The sequence below is a fragment of the Tachyglossus aculeatus genome, chromosome 15, assembly GCF_015852505.1.
Source record: "Tachyglossus aculeatus isolate mTacAcu1 chromosome 15, mTacAcu1.pri, whole genome shotgun sequence".
Lineage (NCBI taxonomy): Eukaryota > Metazoa > Chordata > Mammalia > Monotremata > Tachyglossidae > Tachyglossus > Tachyglossus aculeatus.
Window position 1 is genome coordinate 23,068,099 of NC_052080.1, and position 23,878 is coordinate 23,091,976.

The following is a 23,878-nucleotide window of genomic DNA, read 5'->3' on the forward strand; positions in this document are numbered from 1 at the left end:
GGTTTTGTTCTCCGTCTCCCCCTTTTAGACTGTGAGCCCACTGTTGGGTAGGGACTGTCTCTAGATGTTGCCAACTTGTACTTCCCAAGCGCTCAGTACAGTGCTCTGCACACAGTAAGCGCTCAATAAATACAATTGATGATGATACAAGTAAATCAGGTCAGGTCAGGCACAGTCCCTGTCCCAGGCGGGGCTCAAAGTCTAAGTAGGAGGGAGAACGGGGATTTCACCCACATTTTAGTTGAGGAAACTGAGGCCCAGGTAAATTAAGTGACTTGCTCAAGGTCACAGAGCAAGTTAATTGGCAGAGGGGGACCAACCAGCACAGCAGTTTCCTACCTGATGGATCCACTGCAGAATCACAATTCTTCCGGCTCGGGGTCAGGGCCGGATACTCTCCTGCTCCATTCAGCGCTGTAGCAGCAGCAGCAGCAGCCAGCGCCATCCTCCCCTCCCCGCCAACCTGCTCCAACCCTCCCGGACAACCTTCCCAACGACTGCCAGCACTTTGGGCTGGAAGAAATCTTGCAAAGAACTGGATTCTCCTCAGAGGACCGGGGATTGTGGCGGGTAAGGGAGGGACGGCGGGCAGGCCGTCAACACTCACCATATCCAGCAGCCGCTCCCTTCCCGGACCAGTTGTGGCCCAGCCGCGGGCCAGCTGGGTCCCACTGCTTCCGGGGGGGTGCCAAGGGAACACACCCAACTGGCCTCTGGTTTTCCCAGGATTTGTCGCTCTCTCTCTGCTGTGTGGAATCTCAAAGGCATTAAGGAGAGGGACGACGTTCCCAAGTCTAAATCTACCTTTATTTGTAGTTTGCTGGGGCAGTCTGCATCATTATCAGAATTATAAAAGAGCTTTAAATCAGAGGTACAAAAATACGTTCCGACAACTTTAGTTTACTCCAAAATAGCCTTCAAGATTTCAGGGCTTTAAAAATCCACGTAAAAACTGCGCAACCTGGCCCTTTGGCCTGGATATCGGTCTTTAGAAAATGTAAAGCTACAACAGGAGGAAGACTGTTGCATTCAACAGTTGACAAACACCCCTTTTAACACTGCCCATTCGCACGATCAACCGTTCATTTAAAAATGAAGGACACAATGGCACAAGATTTTGTATCAAACCCCATAAAAACTATGAACTTTCCCTGAACCCAGTGATTTACTCCCTTATGACAAAATGAAAAAGACTCACCCATTTCCAACAAAAATCCAGTCTAACTTTTTTTCCCTGCCCAGTTATGATTGGTTTTAAATGATTAGGAAAGAAGAAATCAAATCGGGCATGCATTATGCTCATACAGTTTCTAGATGATACCCCGGCCGAGTAAAAATTAAATAAATATAAATAGGATAAATAAATAGGTCGTGGTGAGTGTGATACACGAGAATCGTATAGGAACCTGCAGCTTCCCGGTCCGTCCCTGATGCGTTGGTTCCCTGCCGGTCACAGCTCGGGAGAGCTGGGAAGGTAGGCTGCAGCCAAGGGGGGAGCAAGGTTGGCTCAACTTTCCCTTTTCCTGAGCCCCCAAAGTTGGCCCTCGTCCGGCTCTCCAGCCATTAGGACTTGGCGTTTTTTTTATTGTGAAGCCTGCCTTCTGATCCCGCAAGCTTGGCTATCAACAGGTCGGGCCACGCCAGCCCAGAGCCTGCAACAGAAGAGGCCAGTAACTCTCTGCAGGACACTGCGGGAGGTGGTCATTTGCTGGCTTTCAGCTTTTCGGCTTTCTCATCGCTCCGGGACGCAGACGACCCACCTCCTCTGCCCTTACTGGCCCACGCTGAAGCACTTCCAGGCTTGCAAGACAATTTAATAGGAGGGTAAAAAGGCGAGCGGTTCCCACCAGTCAGGTCCCAGCCATCCAAAACGGCTGCCTACTCGCTCTTCCAAGGAGACTATTAGCCAATCGATCAGTGGTACTTACTGAGCGCCTGCCGAGAGCGAAATGGGTACTAAGCGCTCAGACGGGCGATGGCCCCCATTGACTCCCTGATACCGACAGCCTGGGCTCAGCGGGGTGGGTCACTGCCCCTCGGGGAACTCTCGGTTGGTATCTTCCATGGGTGTCACGGATGATCCGGCACCTCCTCCTGAGCTCTTTGGACGAGCTCTCCCGCTACCGGATACTGAGGACGAGCCAACGAGCATCCCGCTGCCCCAGAAAGCTCCCTGGAGGTTTTCCTTCTGTTCCCTTCCCCGCTGCAGCTCTCTTCCGCCGGCAGAGACCCCTGGAGTCCGGCCAGATTTAGCTGAGGCACCCACAGCCCAGAGGCGCTCCCGTTCCTGCAGCTCCCGGGCCCTGGCAGACAAATCCGCCATCAACCACGGCGGGAAAAGAAAGACAGTGGGAGCCCTCCCCCTGCCCCCCAACTGAGTCCGGTCAGCCAGGAGGAGAACGGTTGGCTTCTTCTGTCAGCGGCCTGGGCCCTACCCATCGGGAAAGCTCTAGCGGTCCGGGTTCCATCCGCGGTCACCGTCCTTGAGGTCACCCGCTGGGCAAACGGAGCCACGTCTCTGCTTTCCGAGGTCGGTCCGGCTCATCCGTGCCGGGGGGCACAAGGCACTTGGTTTGGGCAGTGAGATCGGCCTCTTCCGACTCGGGTGGGGGCCCAGGCCCCTGATCTTCCTGGACTGTCCCCCACGGTCCTCGCACGGGCTGCCACGGACAGAGCGGCCGGGCCTTCCTCAGAGGCCATCCAACGTCACCGGGGGGCTGGGCTCCCCTTTGGGCTCTTTGGGCTCCTGGGAATAGTAGGGCTGGAAGAGCCGTTCTTGGCTGCACAGCTGCATGGCACGGTACGTGTGAGCGAGGAGGTGAGGGAACCGGGACGTGAAATAGCGCACAAAGTCATCGGGGATGGAGCCCAGGGTCTCCTGCACCTCCTCGGGGAGCTCCCGGTAGTGGTGCTTCTAAAAACAGGGCACAGGACAGAAGAGAACTTAGCCGCAGGACAGCAGGCGCCCAGGAGGTGCCGGGAGACCGCCGTGAAGTACCAAGGTGAAGGGTTGGAGGCTCCGCCCCTTCCCTCCCCTTACTTGGTCTGGACCCACGAAATCCGAATAATTTGCCCTCTCCTGGAGTCGCAGCTTCCCCTTGGCCCAACTCCCGTCAGATGGACCGGTGTATTTCCAAACCCCAGTTGGGTCGGAGCAGGAAGGGGCGGGGAGCAAATTCCCCCCAGAGCCCCAAGTGGGGCCAGGCACATGGGCTCCGGGCAGTCACCACTCACTCCAGACTGACCAACTCCTCCAAAGCAGAAGCAGGAAGCGACCAAGCACAGGAAAGGACCCAAGCACAGATCCCCGGGGACCTCGGTTCGGCTCGGCTCAACCACTACAGCCACCTCCGAAGGCACAACTTTGGATATCGGTGTAGGATTGTTTCAATCTTAAGTACCAGCAGAACCGAACAAACAAGAACCTGACTTTTGGGCTAGGAAACTGCCTTGAGCCCTGACCAAATGTTGGGTACCTCAATGCCCAGAGCTTGCCAGATACAGTCTCACAGTTTCTCTCTCTCTTTCTCCTGTTTCAGTGTGTTACACGCCGCTATCTGACTGGATGTTCTTTGAAGCGCTTCAAGGGCAGGCCTAATCTTTTTCTTGCACAGAAAAGATCTGATTAGCACTGTCCAAGATAGATCAAGATTTCTGAATGGGAATCGCTAGGACTTAGCAATCAGAATTTTTTGTTGTCATTTGGCCCGCAAGTGGGGGGGGTGTTGGTTCCCTTTACACTGGCAGCCCGATTTGGAGGCAGAACTGTCATTTGTGGGGTGAGCCCCTTTTCCTCCGTAGCAGCAAGAACAGCGCACATCATCTCTCTGGAGAATGAAGCAGGGGGAGGTAGTAGTGTTCTCCGTTTGACAAACTGATAAAATCCCCACTTGAGAGATGCCCTTAATTTTTCCTGATTTTATCTGCACCATCAACAGCAGCAGCTGCAATCCCTATCTCGTTTGCAGTGAAGTCATTCATTCATTCAATTGTATTTATTGAGCGCTTACTGTGTGCACAGCACTGTACTAAGAGCTTGGGAAGTACAAGTTGGCAACATATAGAGATGGTCCCTACCCAACAACAGGCTCACAGTCTAGAAGGGGGAGACAGACAACAAAACAAAACATGTAGTCACTTCCTGAGCATGGAGTTACGGGAAAGCGTTTCTCTAAGGGGCCTAAGTACAAGACGTTGATGTCTTCAAAGGAACAGGCTTGGGTCTTGTGTACCAGGAAACCCTCTAAGGCCAAGAAATATACGGTCAGAGATGGGGTGGGCTTATGATGCGGGCGCACAAGCAGCTCATACGCCAAAGTGAGTAGATGCCAGTTTAGGAGTCCATCAAAGATGTGGTGCCTCTCACCCCCGTTCCCCATTCACTCTCCTCAGGACCTAAAGGGACATGCAGGCCCCCCCATGGGAAACCTCCTTTCCCTTGACTAAAGCTCGGCCAATATGCCAAGGCCTGCCCCGCCCCTGTCACCCCGTCCCGTCCCTGTACCTTATTTCTCATGGCACGGAGGAGATCTCGCACGGAGCCGCCTTTGTACGTTCGGAATTTCCGGAGATCTGCGAGAGGAAAGGGGCAGGTGGGTTTGGAGCAGTGAAGAAGCAAGGACTGGTGTTACCGGCCCTTTGGGGTTCACTGGGATCACCTAGCTAGCCCAACCCCACCGCCCTCGAGTGCTACAAAGGATCTCGATCCGGGTGAGCAAAATTCGACCAGGAGCCAAACCCGATCTTGTTCCGAAGCAGCTGTGAAGATGGTAAGCAACTTCTCAGCAGCACGAGGGAATTTCTGGGGGGTCTTCCCAGCCGGCCAGGAACTCGGAGGATAAGCAGCAGCAGGCGGAAGACCAAAGTGCAGTCGCCTCTGCCTTTTAAGCTCCGCCGCTGCCCCAACCTGGCTAATCGCTGACGGTCGGCACTGCGACACTTACAAAATGTGGCAAGTAGCCCATAGGCCAAAATAACTGGCCACCCCAGCCTCCTCTCTGCAATTTGGATGAAAATAAGATCTCCATCTGGTATAGACTCAGCAGGCTGGGGTTTGTTTTTTCCAACAGGCTCACGGCTCGGGGGTTTCTTTAAAGGTTCCAAGTGCCCCACTTTCCACATCCACTTCACCCAGCTGACAAATCCAACGGCCCAAACTGAATTTTCACATCCGGGATCACTCTGGCCAAAGGTAGTGATTGCCTCAACCTACAGGTCTCTGTGGGGACCGATGCTGCCAAGCTAATAATAAGGGATTTGGGGAAATCCATGATCATATGTAAAAACTAAGGACTCAAGCCTAGTAAGACCCAAAGTAAGTTCAATCAATCATATTACTTGTGTGCAGATAACTCTACTAAGTGCTTGGGAGAGTACAATATAGCAGAGTTGGTAGACACGCTCTCTGTCCACAATGAGCAAATTCCTAATATAAGTCCTGCCAAAGGTGAATGCATGAAGCTTATGCCTTCTTGTTTCCCCCATTAGACTGTAAGCTCCTTGAGGGCAGGGTCTGGGTCTTTTATACTTGCTGAACTTGCCCAAGTGCCTAATACAGTGTTCTGCACAAAGTAAAAGAAAGAAAATGTGGGGAACATCCAGATCTAGACTTGAATTCAGATTCCTTTAGGGGAAGGACAAAAAAAAACAACATCCATTTCCTGAAATAGTAGAAGTTACCTGTTTGGAGAGGAACGGTGATGTTCTCCCTCCAGTCCATTTTGACCACATATCTCCCTCCTCTTTCCAGCTGTTTAACTATTGGTCCATCTAAGGATTCTTTCTCTATTCGGTCGCTCACATCCTACGGCGAAAACCAGTGAAAGGGAGAGATGAATAAACCGAGACTGAGGCACCTGTAACCTGCCAGCCATGATGTCAAGCAACGGTTTGGTCACCACAGCTAGAACGGGAGGCCATTTTCTGTGACCCCACAAAATCAACAATCAATCAATCAATCAATCAATCGTATTTATTGAGCGCTTACTGTGTGCAGAGCACTGTGCTAAGCGCTTGGGAACTACAAGTTGGCAACATATAGAGACAGTCCCTACCCAACAGTGGGCTCACCGTCTAAAAGGGGGGGACAGAGAACAAAACCAAACATACTAACAAAATAAAATAAATAGAATAGATATGTACAAGCAAAATAGAGTAATAAATATGTACAAACGTATATACATATATAAAGGTATACATGTATATATATAGGTATATACAGGTATATACAGCAGCTTCCCAGTGAGATGTACACAACCCCAAGGTTGGGGCAGGTTTCAGGGGTCAGGACTCCCAGTCTCTAGCCCAGCATATCTATTCTATTTATTTTATTTTGTTAGTATGTTTGGTTTTGTTCTCTGTCTCCCCCTTTTAGACTGTGAGCCCACCGTTGGGTAGGGACTGTCTCTATATGTTGCCAATTTGTACTTCCCAAGCGCTTAGTACAGTGCTCTGCACATAGTAAGCGCTCAATAAATACGATTGATGATGATGATGTTGGGTAGGGACTGTCTCTATATGTTGCCAATTTGTACTTCCCAAGCGCTTAGTACAGTGCTCTGCACATAGTAAGCGCTCAATAAATACGATTGATGATGATGATGATGATGATCATCAGTTTACCATGGGACCTCATTCACTCAGCCCCTCCGGGTCTTTACTGCCTTCCACTGTCAAGCGGGGTTCACTCAAAAGGTGTTGGGAGAAACATGAAAGGCTAGTTTGAGAAGCAGTGTGGTCTAGTGGAGAGAGCATGTGCCTGGGAGACAGAGGATGTGGGTTCTAATCCCGGCTCCGCCGCCTATCTGTTGTGTGACCTTGGTCAAGCCACTTTACTTCTCAGTGCCTCAGTTACCTCATCTGTAAAATGGGGGTTAAGACTGTGAGCCCCACGTGGGACTACCCGATTACCCTGTATCTACCCCAGCGCTTAGAACAGTGCTTGGCACATAGTAAACACTTAACAAATACCACGATTATTATTATTATCGTTATTAAGGATGTGTGCTTTAATTCCGACTCAGCCAGCTCTCTGCTGTGTGACCTTGGGTGAGTCATTTAACTTCTTTGGGCCTCAGGTACCTCATCTGTAAAAACGGGGATTAAGACTGCGAGCCCCGGGTGGGACACGGATTGTGCCCAACCTGGTTAGCTTGAATCTACCCCGGTGCTTAGGACAATATTTGGCACACGGTAAGATCTTAAGAGAAGCAGCGTGGCTCAGTGGAAAGAGCCCGGGCTTTGGAGTCAGCGGTCACGGGTTCGAATCCCGGCTCTGCCAATTGTCAGCTGTGTGACTTTGGGAGAGTCACTTCACTTCTCTGGGCCTCAGTTACCTCACCTGTAAAATGGGGATGAAGACTGGGAGCCCCCTGTGGGACAACCTGATTACCTTGTAACCTCTCCGGCGCTTAGAACAGTGCTTTGCACATAGTGAGCGCTTAACAAATGCTATTATTATTATTATCTTAACAAATGCCATAAAAAATTGATAATTTTTCAGATAAGCCCATTCACAACGGATGGGGCGTTTGCCCCGTCTGGACAACCGTGTGGTACCAGCACCGCGGCCGGGATACCTGGGGTCTTCGCCAAGCCCCCCAGCCTCTCTCTGCATCACCAGGCCCCTCGCCTCAACTGCCTCCATCCTCATATTAACTCTTTAGGTTCTTCCCAGGAGGGAGATTTCAGCAAGGAGCTTCTGAAGTAAAGCTGTGTATGGGGTTAGGTTCTACATTCCCAGCTAAGGGCGGAGGGAGGGAAGTAGCAGGGGCCGGAGGGGTTGGCAGACACACCACACGCACCTGAAAGAACTGCAGCTGCTTCTCCAGACCCCAGAAGAAAGGGTGTTTCAGCACGTGTTTGGCCGAAGGCCGTTTCTGAGGGTCCATCGCGATCATTTTCTCGATTAATTCGTGAGCGATAACGTCCTCTGAAAAGAGCAACGACACCTCACATTGTTATTTCCGGGCTCTGCCAACTCAGAGGCCCAGGGAGCTAGCCACCCAGCGAAGGCTTCCCTCCAGCCCCGGGAATGCCCCGCAGAGAGAAAAGAGATAGCTTGGATGGAAAAGCCTTCCTTACGGACTTGGCAAGCTCTCCCTACACGAACATCCCGGCAGCTGCTGGGATTTGGCTTCCAGAGCTTGAGCTCCCATCACGCCAACTACTCCGAGCCCACGCCTTCTTTCCCTGCCGGTCTGAGGGCCAACGAAGGGCATTTCGGGCCACATCTAGTGCTCTGCACATAGTAAGCGCTCAATAAATACGATTGATGATGATCTCCCGAGTCCCGGTGGGGCGGTGGACGGGATGGGGTCACGGAGCGACGCCGGGGCAGCTGCGGAAAGCCCCCCTGCCCACTCACCGTGCTTCTCTGGGTGCAGGCAGTCCAGGCTGTACGCGCCCAGGAGGATGTTGGCTTGCCGCTGCAGGGACTTGCCAAACGGGTGATTGCCGTCAGACACCACGTAGTAAAACACACAGCCCGCGGAGAAGATGTCCACTGTGTAAGTCTGCGAAGAAATGCAGAGCATCTGGGTGCTCACACTCCTTGGATCGCCCGGTCCCCTGCTCCAAACCTCGAACCCGGAGCTTTCAAAGGGAAATAGACCTTGGTACTGGTTTAGTGAAGTGGGCCAGCTGAAATCTGCTGCATATTTCTAACAACATTGGGAACATGAACCATCTCTTTTTCCACCTTCCTGGTCAACAAATTCGTTTCTCAGTTACGTGGGATTCTGTGACAACCACCGGACAAGCCCTCTAGACTGTACGCTCATTGTAGGCAGGGACTGTGTGTACCCACTCTGTTGTACTGTACTCTCCCAAGTGCACTGCTCTGCACAGAATAAGCACTCAATAAGGAGCTCACGGGAAGCAGAGTGGCCTAGGGGAAAGAGCACGGTCCTGGTACTTGGAAGACTTGAGTTCTAATTCCAGCTCTGCCCCCATTATTTCATAGTATTTGTTAAGCACTTACTGTGTGTCAAGCACTGTGCTAAGCAATGGGGTAGATACAAGTTTATCAAGATACAGTCCCTGTCCCACACGGGGCTCTGATCCCAGTTCCACCACTTGTCTCTCGTGTGACCTTGGGCAAGTCACTTAACTTCTCCGTTGCTCAGTTTCCTCATCTGTAAAATGGGGATTCAATACCTGCCCTCCCTCCCACTTAAAATGTGAACCCCATGTGGCAAAAGGGACTATGTCCTACCTGATTAACTTGGATCTACCCCAGCACTTAGAACAGGGCTCGACAGATAGTGTTTATCAAATACAATAATAATAATAGCAACACTAATAATAATAATGATAATAGCACATTCGTGCATCTAAAGGTGCATATAAATATCAAAATGTATTTTGAAGTCTGTTTGTTTTTTTTTAATATTTATTAAGCGCTTACTATGTGCAAAGCACTGTTCTAAGCGCTGGGGAGGTTACAAGGTGATCAGGTTGTCCCACAGAGGGCTCACAGTCTTCATCCCCATTTGACAGATGAGGGAACTGAGGCACAGAGAAGTTAAGTGACTTGCCCAAAGTCACACAGCTGACCACTGATGGAACTCTGTTCAGTTCTGCTGTAAGGAATACTTTCAATCCCTGTTCTGGCTGAGGTATGATTAGGAAATAGGGAACATTTTCCTGAAAGGATCACGTCTGGACTCGGTGTACCGTATTACTGAAGACACCCTTGTGGGTCTGCGTGTGGCAACCAAGTGGGACGGGACTGCAGCCCGAGTATTCCTCAGCACAAGGTTTTGCAAAAACGCGACCCTTGTGTTCTCCGGCTGGGTGAACACACACTAGCTTCTAATTCCAACCAAAGTAGACAGCCGTCTTTCCTTATTTTGAAAACCACACCAAGTTTTACAATACTTCACTGTGTCCAACTCGATTTTCTTGTATCTACCCAGCACTCAGTACACTGATCAGCACATTGTAAGGGCTTAATAAATCCCACAAAAAACAAGGTTGCAATTTTCCAAATTCTTATCAATGGCTTGTCCTTTCCTTGCAAGGAGGGAAGGGTATTTTGCTGCTGCTGTTTTTCCAAACGCTCATTATGGTGCTTTGCACTCAATAAACCTAATTATGGCTTTGCCGCCTGTCTGCTGTGTGACCTTGGGCAAATCACTTGACTTCTCCGTGCCTCAGTTACCTCATCTATAAAATGGGGATTAATGTGAGACGGGGACTGTGTCCAACCAACTCGATTTTCTTGTATCTACCCAGCACTCAGTACACTGACCAGCACATTGTAAGGGCTTAATAAATCCCATAAAAAACAAGGTTGCAATTTTCCGAATTCTTATCAATGGCTTCTCATCTCCTTGCAAGGAGGGAAGGGTATTTTGCTGCTGCTGTTTTTCCAAACGCTCATTATGGTGCTTTGCACTCAATAAACCTAATTATAGCTTTGCCGCTTGTCTGCTGTGTGACCTTGGGCAAATCACTTGATTTCTCCGTGACTCAGTTACCTCATCTATAAAATGGGGATTAATGTGAGACAGGGACTGTGTCCAACCAACTCGATTTTCTTGTATCTACCCAGCACTCAGTACAATGACCAGCACATTGTAAGGGCTTAATAAATCCCATAAAAAACAAGGTTGCAATTTTCCGAATTCTTATCAATGGCTTGTCCTTTCCTTGCAAGGAGGGAAGGGTATTTTGCTGCTGCTGTTTTTCCAAACGCTCATTATGGTGCTTTGCACTCAATAAGCCTAATTATGGCTTTGCCGCTTGTCTGCTGTGTGACCTTGGGCAAATCACTTGACTTCTCCGTGCCTCAGTTACCTCATCTATAAAATGGGGATTAATGTGAGACAGGGACTGTGTCCAACCCGGTTATCTTATATCTACCCCAAGGCTAAGAACAGTGCCTGGTACAAAGTAGGCACTTAACAGATACCATATTAAACAAATAAATAGATAAATAAATGTCACTGTGTGACAGATGATCTCATGCAACTGCCAAAGACTCTGCCTTTTGACAGGAAAGAGGAAACCTTCGTATGGGAGATGGTGTGCATGGGATTTGCAGGAAGCGTTCACCTTCTCTAACTGTGATGCCGAGTTGCTCTCTGGTGAGGTTTTGGTTACTACTGCCACTTATCAGGGCAATCAATCCATCAATCGTATTTACTGAGCGCTTACTGTGTGCAGAGCACTGCACTAAGCGCTTGGGAAGTACAAGTTGGCAACATAAGGGCAGTCTTGGTCGAGAGGACTTAAGACAAATGGATCACGCTACAGCTTTACAGGGAAACCCAGCTTATGAGAGGCTTCGAGTTACATGCTTCTCCTCCCATAAAGTCGGTTAAACCCAACTGTGCTCACTGGTGTATGTATTTAGATTGACTGCCTCATGATGAGCTTAAGGCTTGGGTGGGGAGTTTACAGGAAAATATCCCAAGGCTTCATTTCCTCATTCCTCCCTGCTCTTTCACACAGCCACGCCGTGAATCACTGGGGGAGATGGACGAGAAGACATCAAATGAATGCCCCAGGAGGTGCCCCGTGCCACCCCTGACAATAACACAACAAAAATAGAAAAATCTATCTGAGAAGTTGTTTGCTGCAAGACACTTCCTTATAATAATAATAAAAATGCTATCTGTTAAGCACTTACTATGTGCCAAGCACTGTACTAGGCACTGGGGTGGATACAAGCAAATCAGACTGGACACAATCCTTTGTCCCACATGGGGTTCACCGTATCGATCCCCATTTTACAGATGAGATAACTGAAGCACAGAGAAGTGAAGTGACTTGCCCAGGGTCACACAGCAATCTAGTGGCGGAGCCGGGATTAGAACCCATGACCTTCTGACTCCCGGGCGCGTGCTGTATCCACTATGCCGTGCTCCTTAGCGCTACAGCCAGCTCAGAGCAGCCCAAATTTCACACTTTTCACCCCAGATTCCAGGACAGCGTACATCAGATTGCAAATACTTCGAAGGCAGGGACTATCCGATGCTTTGGGTGCGTTCTCCCGGAGAACGCTTCGGATTATTGATCAGTGGCATTTACTGAGCACAGACTGAGCGCTGGACACCATACCAAGTGCTTGGGAGAGAACAGCAGTAGCAAGGAGTTTACAATCTAGCGGGGGGAGACAAAAAGTACTTCGATGGTGAAAGCTGGAGGAAGGACGAGTATAAAGCAGGAATCTAAATGGTCTGCCCGTGGTAACTACTACTGAAGGATTGTTTGATCGCTCTAACGTGGTCGCTCTCGCCCACAGGGGCACAGCCCCGCTCATCCCTTAGTACTCGAGAAACAAAGTCCACAACTCACAGGGTTCTCCTTGCAATCTTCACTCAGCATCTCTGGAGCGATCCAGCCCTCCGTCCCTGGCACTCCGGAGCGCCGACTGAAGCTGTGCCTGCCCACGGCCAACTTCTTGCACAGGCCGAAGTCAGAGATCATGGCTTTGATCTGGCCGTGGGCGTTGGGCATGGAGATGAGAATGTTGTGTGGTTTCAGGTCTCTGTGAACTAAGGTGAAAACACAAGAAAGAGCCAGGTTGTGTCAAGAGGCACCACTCTGTTCGTTCCCTTCCCCAGTGAGGCCTTAGCAGACGGCAGCCACTTCTGGGGGCAGAGGCATCCAGTGATTAAAGCAAATCCTCGGGGGAGAGGAAACTCAGGCAGGAGTCTCCTCGATGATGCTAAAACTTATTTTTTCTCCTCCATTTCCATCCCCGTAGACTGATCCGTGGTCAATGAAATGGTTCCCCGATTCTCTCAGACCCCAACCGGACATACCAGCCCAAATCCAGTTGCATGTAGGCCCTGGGCAGGGGGCAGGGTGGGTGCCCAGCTGGATTCTTTTAAGGGGGCGTGGGTCTATCGGAATCGGGACCCCTAATGCTTTAGCACAAGCTGAGCTACCAGAGTAAACCACTGTGTTTGTCTTGACTGCAGGCAAGCAGTGGGCCACTGTCACCTCCCAGTGCTCTCTCTCTCTCTGTCCACCATTAGGAAGGGCTCTCACCGATGCTGAGGGAGTGCAGGTAAGCGAGACCCGACGTCGTCTGCTGCAACAGTGTGATCGGCTCTAATCCGAGGTGAGTGAAGTCCTTCTGTTCCACGTACTGAAAGAAAGGTGGAAATAGAGTCAAAGCCCAGTGCCTGGACCTTCCCTTCTTTCTGCCTAAACTGGATTATGCTGGGGGCTTGGAAAGCCTTGATAAATCATTACAAGTGAGCACGACTCACAGCTCATAAACCATCAGCACTATCCATCCCAAAACTCCCTCCGGGAGAATTTCTCTCTAATCCATCAGAGGTCATAATTTTAGAGACTAGCTTTGCCACCAAGCCTGCACACTTCCATCTCTAAAATAGAGAGGACGCTGAGCCCCGACTTCCTTGACCAATGGGCCAAAACGACGACCAGCGAGTGAGCCGCACTTAACCTTCCACAGGGAGTGGACCCCCCCCAAGCCCGAGTTGTTAAAGCCATCTGATGTTAACGGGGGTCAGTTTTCAACAGGGAGCTTCGCGAGTAGGGCCAGGCCACCCACAGTCTCTGTGAGCCGGGCCAGCCCTCCCACGGTCTCTGCGAGCCGGGCCAACGTCACCAGCCCTATGGCAACCCCGTTGGAGGGAGCCAAGACCCTACCTCCTGCAAGGTGGCCGTGCACAGCTCGATCGCGATGTACTGGAACTGGCGGTCTCTCTCCGTGCAGAAGTAGCGGATCACATTGGGGTGCTCGTCTGACTCCCGCAGCAGCTGCACCTCCCGGTCCGCAAAGCTGAAGCACTCGGGGAGGATCCTCTTCACGGCCACGTCTCGGTTGTCAAACATGCCCCTACGGGAGGGGAGGGTTGGACCTCCACTTTCTCACCGCACGTTCAGAAACATTCAGCTACAACCCCGGAGACCCTCCTCTCCTTCACCGTTGCCAGCTTGTGCCTTCGCCCGGACTGAGGCTCTCCCAGGAGCTCACCTGTACACGATCGTGCCCTCCGCTCCGTGTCCCAGGACGTCCTTGGGGCAAAATGAAATCTTCCCAACCACCACCACACCGGTCTCATCATCTGGACATGGACAAGGGAAGGATGGTTTAAACAAAGGGGCAGAAACATCCACCTTGAAAGCCAATCTCCCTACTCCCCCCGCCACATCCCCAGTCAATAATGCTCCTTGAGATATTTCCTGGCGCAGAAGTGGGGACCCGCCATTTTTGCCAGTTTGGGTGTTAAGGTTCCAAAGTCAGCCTTGGGAGATTTTGCTCTATGACCTCAAATACGGACGATCCTCATCCTCATTCCAGGGAGCGGGGGAAAGAAAAGGGGCTTCGTTTTTAATGACTCTGTCTCAGTCCCCTGAGTTCCCCCACGTGCACCCTAAATCACAGCTCCAGTCAACTGCAGGCCCTTCCGATAGGATATAAGAAAGCGGCACATTGCTTTAGAACTATAACGTGACACAAGAAGCAGTGGGCCTAGTGGAAAGAACACAGGACTGTGAGTCGGAGGACTTGGGTTTCGATTCCAGCCATGTCACTTGTCTGCTGTGTGACCTTGAGCGAATCACTTAACTTCTCTGAGAAGCAGCGTGGCGCAGTGGAAAGAGCTTTGGGCTTTGGAGTCAGAGGTCATGGGTTCAAATCCCAGCTCTGCCAACTGTCAGCTGTGTGACTTTGGGCAAGTCACTTCACTTCTCTGGGCCTCAGTTACCTCACCTGTAAAACGGGGATGAAGACTGTGAGCCCCCCCCGTGGGACAACCTGATCACCTTGTAACCTCCCCAGCGCTTAGAACAGTGCTTTGCACATAGTAAGCGCTTAATAAATGCTATTATTATTATTATTATTATTATTATTATTCTCTGCTCCTCAGTTACCTCATCTGTAAAATGGGGTTTAAGTCAGTGAGCCCTGAGTGGAAGAAGGACTGTGTCCAGTCTGGTTATCTTGGATCTACCCCAGTGCTTAGTACAGTGGCTGATATATAATAAGCAGGTAACGAATACCATTAAAAATAGCAACAACCCCAGAGTTGAGCCTACATCTCGCTCCTTGGCTCCCCGCTTTTTTCTCTGGGGGATTCCCAATTTTGCTTCTGAGAATCCCTGACCTAACTCCCACAGTCTAGAACCATTTTTTCTCTTCCTACGGAGTTGGTTCTCACCCTTGGTTCTCACCCTACTACTTGTTGCCCTCCTCTCCTGCACACCTTTAGCTTTCTTTTCCCTGACTGCCTCTTCTTCACTTCTGGATTTAATGGCAGAGCTAGGCCAAGGGGAGAGGAGACACAAGAGACTAAGAAAGACAGTGTGCCTGAGCAGATGAGGAGTCCAGCAATTAATTCCCTGAGACGAGAGGAAAGAGTAGCGGGAAGAAGGTTTGGTGCTGGCAGTTGTCCACGAGTTGGCTTCAATTTGGACAAGTCGATGAAGCGAATCTGTTCTAATTGGCCTTTAAAAGGCTTGGTTTTCAACACTTTGATCGATAAATCGATCAGTGGTACTTACTGAGTACTCACTGTGTGCAGAAAACCGTACTGACTGCTTGGCAGTCAACTGTACTGACCGATACTACTGTGCTGACCAGTACAGACTTTTCGACTGTGAGCCCACTGTTGGGTAGGGACTGTCTCTATATGTTGCCAACTTGTACTTCCCAAGCGCTTAGTACAGTGCTCTGCACATAGTAAGCGCTCAATAAATATGATTGATGATGATGATGAGAGTGAAGAGAAGGGGTCAGCGTTACGAGGGAGAGTAAAGCAAATCCTGTAGCTGGGGGAAAGGGGAAGCTATTCCCAACAACTCTCTGGGGATCTGTTTTTCAGCGTGGCGCAGTGGAAAGAGCTTTGGGCTTTGGAGTCAGAGGTCATGGGTTCGAATCCCAGCTCTGCCACATGTCTGCTGTGTGACCTTGGGCAAGTCACTTAACTTCTCTGAGCCTCAGTTCCTCCAACTGTAAAATGGAGATTAAGACTGTGAGCCCCATGTGGGACAACTTGATCACCTTGTATCCCCCCCAGCGCTTAGAACAGTGCTTTGCACATAGTAAGCGCTTAACAAATGCCATTATTATTAACAAGCGCTTAGTACAGTGCTCTGCACATAGTAAGCGCTCAATAAATACGATTGATTGATTGATTGATCTGTTTTTGCAACTTACAATGAACACAACTGTCAGAAATTGAGGGGCGGTGGGGCGCTTGCTTACCCGCCTCCTCCTGCTCCCGGGTCACAGAGGTGTTGGAGTGCAGCGAGTGGTTGGAAGCCCTGGGGGACACATTGGGGCTGCTGGTGGCTGAGCTCTCTGACTGGCCGCAGGTCGCCACGTCCAGGAAGTCCGGGTCCTGGGCCAGCTCGCCAGCTGGGTGGAAGGGAAGCTGCTGTTGCTGTAAGAGCTGGATCTTCTCCTCCAACTGCTTCTGGAACTGCTGGTGTTGGAGCTGCTGCTGCTGCCGATGCATACTCTGGAGAGAAAGAGAGGGAAAGGGGTAGGCGGAGACCCCCCCGCCGGGCCCCGAGATTCACCCAGTAACTCTGGTGCCCGGCCTCTGACCCTTCTAAGAGCCAGAAGGAGCCGTGGCCTTGCAGTTCCTCCAAGAGCAATGCTCGTGGCGGGGGGAGAGGGGTTCGAGGGGCAGAAGGCATTACCATGGGGTAGGTGATGATGAAGGCGACCCATCCCACAAGCAGAAAGGTGCTCAGGATGATCGTAGCCATGTCCTTCAACATGGAGTCCACGGGGGCCTCCGGCTTGGCAGGAGCTCGGATGAGCTTCTCTTCGATATCTTGAGGAGTCGGGGGAGGCAAATCCTCTGGGGTTTCGTCGACGATATTGATAACCTTCTGCAGGAGGAGGAGTCTGGATCATTATTATTATTATTAATACTTATATAACAACAATGATAGCATTTGTTAAGCACTTACTATGTGTCAAGCACTGTTCTACGCGCTGGGGTGGATACAAGCTACTCAGGTTGGACACTGTCCTTGACCCGCATGGGGCTCAGTCTTAGTCCCCATTTTACAGATAAGGTAACTGAGGAACAGGGAAGTTAAGTTACCGGCCCGAGGTCACACAGCAGACAAGAGGCAGAGTCAGAATTAGAACCCAGGTCCTTCTGACTTTCAGGCCCGTGCTCTATCCATTAGGCCAAGCTGCATAACGCGAAGCTCCTAGCCAGGCATAAATGAACCAGCGGTTTGGAGAGATGTAGCGCCCACTTTAAGAAATTATTGCACTGTCTCCCCCTTTTAGACTGTGAGCCCACTGTTGGGTAGGGACTGTCTCTATATGTTGCCAACTTGTACTTCCCAAGTGCTTGGTACAGTGCTTTGCACACAGTAAGCGCTCAATAAATACAATTGATTGATTGATTGATTGCACTGGCATTTTTAAAATCCCTTTCTAGCACTAAAGACTTTGCCTTACAAAATGCTGCATTGACCCTTCCGGGATCCAGAAGCAGCTTGAACATTTCCAGAGGTTCTGAAGATGGGCTTCCTCGTGATACCAAATAAGCAAACCCTCATGCTCTGGGATCTACCATCACTACTCCAAACTGGAATTTCTCCCACTTCTCCAGCTTCTGCTTGGTCCCCACTGCACTACTCTAACAATATCACCAGGTGCTGACTTTCTCTGGGCTTTGTTGGGAAAGAGCTGCTCACATCTGAGTGTAGAGGGCACTTCAGCACAGTGAAAGCTAGAATAACTACCTCAGTAGTGTGCTCTTGGAAATAATGTACCATGGAAAGCCATTTGAAGGAGTAAACGAGAAACAGCATGGCCTAATGGAGTCAAGAGGGCCAAGATCCGCCCTTTCCTCTCCATTTAAACCGCTGCCCTGCTGGATCAATCTCTCATCCTTTCCCGACTGGATTACTGCATCAGCCTCCTCTCTGATCTCCCATCCTCGTGTCTTTCCCCACTTCAATCGATACTTCATGCTGCTGCCCGGATCATCTTTGTGCAGAAACGCTCTGGGCATGTTACTCCCCTCCTCAAAAATCTCCAGTGGCTACCACTCAACCTACGCATCAGGCAGAAACTCCTCACCCTGGGCTTCAAGGCTGTCCATCCCCTCGCCCCCTCCTACATCACCTCCCTTCTTTCCTTCTCCAGCCCAGCCCGCACCCTCCGCTCCTCTGCCACTCACCTCCTCCCTGTGCCTCGTTCTCAATAAGCAGTAAGCACTCAATAAATACGAATGAATGAATGAATGCATGAACGGGTCCAATCCTGGCTCCGCCACTTGCCTGCTCTGTGACTCTGGACAAGTCACTTAACCTATCTGTGCCTCAGTTACCTCATCTGTACAATGGGGATTGAGGCTGTGAGCCCCATGTGGGACACGGACTGTGTCCAACTTGATTGGCTTAAAACTACCCCAGTGCTTAGTACAGTGCCTGGCACACAATTAGCACTTAACGAATACCACTTACATAATTAAAAAGTAATTGAGGTAAATATTAAAATATAAAAAGTTGAATTGAAAATAAGATATCCTAGGCAGTTCAACAGGCCTATTTTGTGGCGTATGTGTTCTAAGTGTGCATCTAGCTTTATTTTTATTTATTCTGGTGACTTGACACCTGTCCACATGTTTTGTTTTGTTGTCTGTCTCCCCCTTCTAGACTGTGTGCCCGTTGTTGGATAGGGACCGTCTCTATATGTTGCCAACTTGTACTTCCCAAGCGCTTCGTACAGTGTTCTGCACACAGTAAACGCTCAATAAATATGATTGAATGAATGAAAGCGTGTGTTTGTGGGTGGGCATGTTTGGATGTACTGAGCTTTCTCTAATCTTTTGCTATCCCCTGGCTAGCTCTTTAAATCTCTCTTTAAAGTGGACCACATTTCACAGAGACATGCTATGATAATCCATTTGAGACCAGGCTTGCGGGGCCTAAACGTTACCGAGCAGTGCTAACAACATTTTCATTTATCACCCACTCCCTGCCAGTATCACAGCAAAACAGTAGCAGGTCTTTCTATTCTTCACCCACCTCCTCGAAACTTTTTTTCTCCGACTCAGCTGGGATGACGTTTTCAGCGCGCCTGGGCAGGCTGTTGGGAAACCTCTCCAGGATCTTGGTGGAAGCAGAAAGCGGGGTTTCATGGTGCCCTGAAATACAAAAAGACAGCATGTTGCGACGGCCCACGGGGTCCACTTTAGCTCAGACTTCTTTTTGTGCCCACGTCTGCTAGCAATTTCCTCAATTCCAGGACCAATTACAGCTCCAAGGTATCAATCAATCACATTTATTGAGCACTTACTATGTGCAGAGCACTGTACTGAGTGCTCATGAGGGAGAAGCAGCGTGGCTCAGTGGAAAGAGCCCGGGCTTTGGAGTCAGAGTTCACGGGTTCAAATCCCGGCTCTACCAGTTGTCAGCTGTGTGACTTTGGACAGGTCACTTCTCTGTGCCTCAGTTACCTCATTGGTAAAATGGGGATTAAGACTGTGAGCCCCCCGTGAGACAACCTGATCGCCTTGTAATCTCCCCAGCGCTTAGAACAGTGCTTTGCACATAGTAAGCGCTAAATAAATGCCATCATTATTATTATTATTATTATTACAATATAACAGAGTTGGTAGACACGTTCCCTGCCCACAACGAGCTCACAATCTAGAGGGGTAGACAGACATTAATATAAACTATTTATATATAATATAATATTATATTATTTATAATTTATATTATATTATATTTTATAAATATAAAAATTACAGATATGTACATAAGTGCTGTGGGGCTGAGGGACGGGTGAATAAATGCTTAATACAAGTGCAAGGGTGGCACAAAAGGGGATGGGAGAAGAACAAATGAGGGCTTAATCAGGGAAGGCCTCTTAGAGGAGATGTTCCTTCAAGAAGATCCCCTCTCTGCTTCCCTCAAAACAAGGGTGCCCTTAACACTGCATGCGTTTTGCGTACTCCAAAGCTACTGAGGTTAATAATAGGAAGACACAAGAGGGATGTCTGAATAACTGGGAGTGGGCCAGGGGGAGGCTTCCCCTTTCCTAACCGCCCTGGCCTTGACCACGGTAGGAGACTTCTTGGGCAACTGCTCAGTTAACCCACAGATTTCCTTCCCTTTTCCCACTTCGTCGAAGGGTCTAAGTGCTCGGCACGGCTTCGGAAAGTCTCCCCAACCGAAAAGAGGCAGTTATCTCCGGACATCATCGCACGGCAGCAGCAACAGGAGCAGCACCCCGCCTTCCACGGAAAACCCAGTACACATGCATCCTCACAAGACAAGCTGGGCAACAGTGTCAGGGTGCCTAGGACCACTGGGATCCCGCTGAAGGAGAAACTGAGGTAGACGCGGGACACGGAGCACGACACAGAGTTGGCTGGGGAGAAATGCTAGCAAGTGGGAGAGTTTCAGCTTGCTGTCGGTCTGCAGGGTCTCAGATTGTGAAGCCTGTAGCCTCCTGAAATGTGAGTCTGTACTAGATAGCCAATAAACGTTCCCATATCCCATATCGAAGCAGCGTGGCTCAGTGGGAAGAGCCCGGGCTTTGGAGTCAGAGGTCAGGGGTTCAAATCCCGGCTCTGCCAATTGTCAGCTGTGTGACTTTGGGCAAGTCACTTCACTTCTCTGTGCCTCAGTTACCTCACCTGTCAAATGGGGATTAAGCCTGTGAGCCCCCCGTAGGACAACCTGATCACCTTGTAACCTCCCCAGCGCTTAGAACAGTGCTTTGCACATAGTAAGCGCTTAATAAATGCCATCATCATTATTATTATATCCCATTTATGACATCTGCCTGTGGTATGTGGGGGTTTAGGGTCGTCACCGGTTAGGGAATTCTTTGTGCGCTCTGTCGGGTCATGCAGATGTGAAATCACGTGAATTCAGTTAGAAAATCAGAAGGATCCAAACAACAAAAATACTCCTAAAAGTACAACGGGCGGCTTACTTAACTACCGTTTCGGCCAATCTCTCGCTAGGCTAGTGAATTTTACCTAATCGTTTAAAAAAAATAATAATTCAGCACTCAGGTTTCAAGTCAAATTCAGGAATGGAATACAATCGACGGTCTTTTAGGAAGTTCTTACTTACAGAGCTTTTCTGTAGAGCCCGTTTAAATTTCAGGATTGTACTACTAAGCCCGCCGTTGGGAGTAGAAGTCTGGTGGATGGAAGAGTTCCAATACGGAGTTCCAATACAATAAGTTCCCCCTTTTAGACTGTGAGCCCACTGTTGGGTAGGGACTGTCTCTATATGTTTTACTTGTACAAATCTATTCTATTTATTTTATTTTGTTAGTATGTTTGCTTTTGTTCTCTGTCTCCCCCTTTTAGACTGTGAGCCCACTGTTGGGTAGGGACTGTCTCTATATGTTGCCAATTTGTACTTCCCAAGCGCTTAGTCCAGTGCTCTGCACACAGTAAGCGCTCAATAAATACGATTGATGATGATGATATGTTGCCAACTTGTACTTCCCAAGCGCTTAGTACAGTGCTCTGCACACAGTAAGCGCTCAATACGATTGATGATGATGATACAGAGAGTCCAAAACCCTCATTTTAGCCAACAGTTGCTCTTGCTTCTCTCAGCCATCTAACCAGAGCAGGGAAAACACAACGGATTTTTACTTTTCTGCTCCCTGCCCGCCTACGGTGGCCGTGAGGAGAGGTAATGAAATAAATGGCCGAGTGGTAGAGGAAAAGAGAGAAGATGAGAATAAAATCAATCATATTTATTGAGCGCTTACTATGTGCAGAGCACTGTACTAAGCGCTTGGGAAGTCCAAATTGGCAACATAGAGAGACAGTCCCTACCCAACATTGGGCTCACAGTCTAAAAGGGGGAGACAGAGAACAAAACCAAACCTACTAACAAAATAAAATAAATAGAATAGATATGTACAAGTAAAATAGAGTAATAAATATGTACAAACATATATACATATATACAGGTGCTGTGGGGAAGGGATGGAGGTAAGATGGGGGGGATGGAGAGGGGGAGACGAGGGGGGAATAAAAAGCAGAGGGCCCGGGGGAAAAAATATTAACAAATCAATTTGTTTTACCCAGGGGATGAACGAGAGTCGACTAGAGCCCATCCTAATCCTGAGTTGAAACCGGAAGGTATCAACAAGAGGGCAACCCCTGCCAAGTGGCAGAGGCCCGGCCTCGTACCTATGAGCAGCCAATAGTTCCTCCAGTAGTCCAGGGTGTTCTTCCCTTTGAGGCTGGAGGCAAACTTCACGTCGGTACTGGGGGTGATAACGCACTCTCCGTTGTCTTTGATGGTGACGCCGTCCGTCTGCGGCCCCTCCAGCAGGGGAAACGAACTGCCACGCGGCTGGGAGGACGGATCGGGGGAGAGAGGAGCCATCTCATTCCAGGTCCGGGGAGGCGGACCTTTAGATCCTATCCCCCTGATTTAACTTCAGTAGTCTGTTTGAATATTTATCTATTTATTTTACTTGTACATTACTTTACTTGAGAAGCAGGTGGCTTAGTGGAAAGAGCCCCGGCTTGGGAGTAAGAGCGAATCCCAGCTTTGCCACATACCTGCTGTGTGACCTTGGGCAAGTCACTTAACTTCTCTGAGCCTCAGTTCCCTCGTCTGTAAAATGGGGATTAAGACTGTGAGCCCCACGTGGGACAACCTGATCACCTTGTATCCCCCCCCAGCGCTTAGAACAGTGCTTTGCACATAGTAAGCGCTAACAAATGCCATTATTACATTACTTGTACATATCTATTCTATTTTATTTTGTTAGTACGTTTGGTTTAGTTCTCTGTCTCCCCCTCTTAGACTGTGAGCCCACTGTTGGGTAGGGACTGTCTCTATGTGTTGCCAATTTGTACTTCCCAAGCGCTTGGTACAGTGCTCTGCACATAGTAAGCGCTCAATAAATACGATTAATGATGATGATGATGAATAAGGTCCAGGCTCTTAAATACAGCATAAGACACCAACATACACCAGTCTTGTATTGTACTCTCCCAAGGGCTTAATACACTGCTCTATACACAGTGAGTGCCCAATAAATACCACTGATTAGATACGAAATAGGGATTATATTCAATAGTCTTTTGCGGGGCGAGGGGTTAGGGAGGAAGGGGGAGTCAAACAGAAAGCAGGAATTCCTTGCTTTCTGCCGGCAGGCCCACACATCCTCCTCACTAGATGCTGAAAGACGAAACTCCACTGACTGGGCTGGAAGGGCTTGGGGCCCTGCCTCCTTCTGAGAAAAATAAAGGGGACCACGGCCTAAGAGCTGACATATCAGCAATCGGAAGGCAGTGTGGTCTGGTGGAAAGCGCGTGGGTCAGGGACACGGGAGAGCTGGGTTCCCGGTTCTGCCACTGACCTGCTTTGTGACCGCGGGCAACTCCCTTGACCTCTCTGGGCCTGTTTCCTCATCAACCAAATGGGGATAACGGTATCTGCCCCTCCCCGTCTCTGAATGCGAACCCCAGGTGGGACAGGGATTGTGTCTAATCTAAATACCCTGTACCAACTCCAACCTTTCAGTGCTTAATATCATAGTTATTATTAATGTTTCCTCATCAACCAAATGGGGTTAACAGTATCTGCCCCTTCCCGTCTCTGAATGCGAGCCCCAGGTGGGACAGGGATTGTGTCTAATCTAAATGCCCTGTACCAACTCCAACCTTTCAGTGCTTAATATCATAGTTATTATTAATCTGTTTCCTCATCAACCAAATGGGGATAACGGTATCTGCCCCTCCTCATCTCTGAATGCGAGCCCCAGGTGGGACAGGGATTGTGTCTAATCTAAATACCCTGTACCAACTCCAACCTTTCAGTGCTTAATATCATAGTTATTATTAATGTTTCCTCATCAACCAAATGGGGTTAACAGTATCTGCCCCTCCCCGTCTCTGAATGCGAGCCCCAGGTGGGA

General features: G+C 49.6%; 1 protein-coding gene across 2 annotated transcripts in view; it reads right to left on the bottom strand.

Annotated features, from left to right (window-relative positions):
• Positions 1-788: 788 nt before the first annotated feature.
• ERN1 (endoplasmic reticulum to nucleus signaling 1) overlaps positions 789-23,878 on the bottom strand; it is a 77,600-nt gene continuing 54,510 nt past the window's right edge. Inside the window, exons 10-22 of one of the 2 annotated variants that reach the window (XM_038757099.1) lie at positions 22,137-22,302; positions 18,991-19,109; positions 16,633-16,824; positions 16,193-16,448; positions 13,961-14,051; positions 13,633-13,822; positions 13,003-13,102; positions 12,304-12,503; positions 8,366-8,513; positions 7,803-7,930; positions 5,680-5,803; positions 4,505-4,572; positions 789-2,914 (exon numbers count right to left, since the gene is read on the bottom strand). In XM_038757099.1, coding sequence (XP_038613027.1) covers positions 2,690-2,914; positions 4,505-4,572; positions 5,680-5,803; positions 7,803-7,930; positions 8,366-8,513; positions 12,304-12,503; positions 13,003-13,102; positions 13,633-13,822; positions 13,961-14,051; positions 16,193-16,448; positions 16,633-16,824; positions 18,991-19,109; positions 22,137-22,302 — 2,007 coding nt within the window. In that variant the 3' untranslated portion in view covers positions 789-2,689. Of the gene's footprint in view, positions 2,915-4,504; positions 4,573-5,679; positions 5,804-7,802; positions 7,931-8,365; positions 8,514-12,303; positions 12,504-13,002; positions 13,103-13,632; positions 13,823-13,960; positions 14,052-16,192; positions 16,449-16,632; positions 16,828-18,990; positions 19,110-22,136; positions 22,303-23,878 lie in introns of both variants that reach the window. The other variant, XM_038757098.1, reaches the window with a different exon arrangement.